This window comes from Merops nubicus, unplaced genomic scaffold, assembly GCF_000691845.1.
Source record: "Merops nubicus isolate BGI_N331 unplaced genomic scaffold, ASM69184v1 scaffold28591, whole genome shotgun sequence".
Classification (NCBI taxonomy): domain Eukaryota; kingdom Metazoa; phylum Chordata; class Aves; order Coraciiformes; family Meropidae; genus Merops; species Merops nubicus.
The window spans coordinates 13721-15692 of record NW_008586684.1 but is presented as its reverse complement, the minus strand read 5'-3'; the positions used below and the strand labels follow the sequence as shown (position 1 = coordinate 15692).

Below are 1972 nucleotides of genomic sequence, written 5' to 3'. Positions count from 1 at the left end.
CCCTGGCCCTGCAGAGTCCTCCTGGGGGCATGGCTACCCCTGCCCCTGGGCCAGCCGGGTGGGACCCAGGCCTGGCAGGATTGTTCAGCCCAAGTGATTTTTCTAGAATCAAATGAGCAGCAGCAATCTGCCACTTACCATGGCAGGGGGGTTGGAACTACATGACCTTTAAGGTCTGTTCCAGCCCAAACCATTCTGTGGTTCTTTCTGACTTGCTCAGAGCTGTTGTCAGCCGACAGAGATGACGTTAATTGTGTATCAAAGGACACGTGCAAGACCTGCTCTCCTACCTCCTCCTCCTCCCCCAGCCGAGTCAAGGCAGACAGGTGCTCCTTCACCTGGTGTCTGCGCACGTCAGTGCTTTGGGCAGCCAGGTCTCTGTGGGGAAATGAGACCTGAGCAGGCACAGGGCTGTTGGCACCCAGCAGAGATGCAGCAGCTTAACCCCGTCATTAAACTGTGCTGTGTTGTCTCCAGTACACCTTGGAAAAAAGCTGTTACTAAGCCTCAGGGACAAATTTCAGGGCTGCTTAATCTCCAGGAAGAGGCTGACTCAAAATACTAGATAACGAAGGCCTTGCAGCAAAACGTCTGCCTAAAGCTCTGACCCTGAGGTGACTCAGCTCAGGGGGATCTCAGGACACAGGCATCTCTGCTGAGGGTTGGCAGACAGCCTGGCAGGGCCAGCAGCACCTGGGGTGCTGTGCTGGGTGCTTCCCTAGCCTGTGTGGGGGCTCTTTCATGAGCCCTCTGGGTAGTGGATAGCCACCAGATTAGTGTGGAGGAAGAGCTGTGGGGTGGGTAGGAGGATGGAGCCCCCCCTAGAGATGTACTTGGTGGCAGCTGGGGTCATGCTGTCTGCTACACTTTGCCACCTGAGCTGGCACGAACAGGTACAGTATCATCCCGTGCATGGAAGGGTCTGGAAGAGGCTGTTTCTGGCTACAGGACTTGGTGCCACCCTCCCTCCTGTGCCACGTTTCCCCCAGCAGCACGCGAGCATTGCATGCCCCTCCTGAGCTCTCGTGGCCTTTCTGCCCTCATCCCTTGACTGTAGCTTCCTTCTCCTGCAGCACCATGGTGGGGCCCAAGTGGACATCTACGAGAAGCTGCCTGTTCCCTTTGGGCTCGTGCGTTTTGGGGTGGCCCCAGACCACCCCGAAGTGAAGGTTGGTGCTGGCTTCCTCCCCTTGCCCCTGTGGGTGAACATGAGGGGCGTGGTGGGTGCGGGTGAGGCAGCTGCAGTCCCTTGTGATGCCTCCAAGGCTTACAGTGATCTGGAGCTGGAGATGACCCAATCTCCTTATCTGTGCTGTGGAGGTCCAAGTCTCCTTGTCCATGCTGAGATGCAGCAGGGCCATGGCTGGGAGATATGGGACGTCTGGAATTAGGGCTCTGGACAGCAGGTCAGACCCAGGGGTGTGTGATGGGAAGTGCTGCTCAGCTTGGCCTGGAGCACCACCGAGGAGCACAGATGGGTTTCTTTGCATCAGGAAACTTTATGCCAGCAGGATCTCACCCGCTTGCTGCAGTTGCTGTTTGCCTGTGCTCGGTGTGGACCCATCTGGGTGCTGGGGAACACACAGGCCTGCTGGTAGGGGTGATGGAGCTGGGTTGCAGGTGCACAGTGGGGCAAGGAGAAGCTAAACCAAGGAGCTCTTTGAAATCAGCCTGGCAGCAGGTGTGAGTTGTACCCAGGGTTGTGTGCTGTGGCTGAGATGGGCTGGAGGTGGCTGGAGTGGTAGGACACAGGAGATCCAGACACAGGAGTATCTTGCAACAGTTTCCTCTAGTCCCTGGAGATCACCAGACCATAATGCCTGGATCCCTTTGAGCTGAGAGGTGAGGGGTTTGGGCAGGTTCTGCAGTATGATGGTATCCATCCTGTTACCAGCTGAGTCAGGCTGGAGCTGCAGGGGCAGGGGTGGTGGCTTTGCTGTTTAGCCCCAGTCTGGGTGCGATCCTGCCCTGC

At 57.3% G+C, this 1972-nt stretch overlaps 1 protein-coding gene across 1 annotated transcript in view; it reads left to right on the top strand.

The window, feature by feature from the left end:
• Window positions 1-1057: 1057 nt before the first annotated feature.
• Window positions 1058-1972, top strand: part of FDXR (ferredoxin reductase) — a gene marked incomplete at its 5' end in the record, with an annotated part of 8334 nt that continues 7419 nt past the window's right edge. Inside the window, one exon of the mRNA XM_008948734.1 lies at window positions 1058-1169. Coding sequence (XP_008946982.1) covers window positions 1058-1169 — 112 coding nt within the window. The remainder of the gene's footprint in view (window positions 1170-1972) is intronic.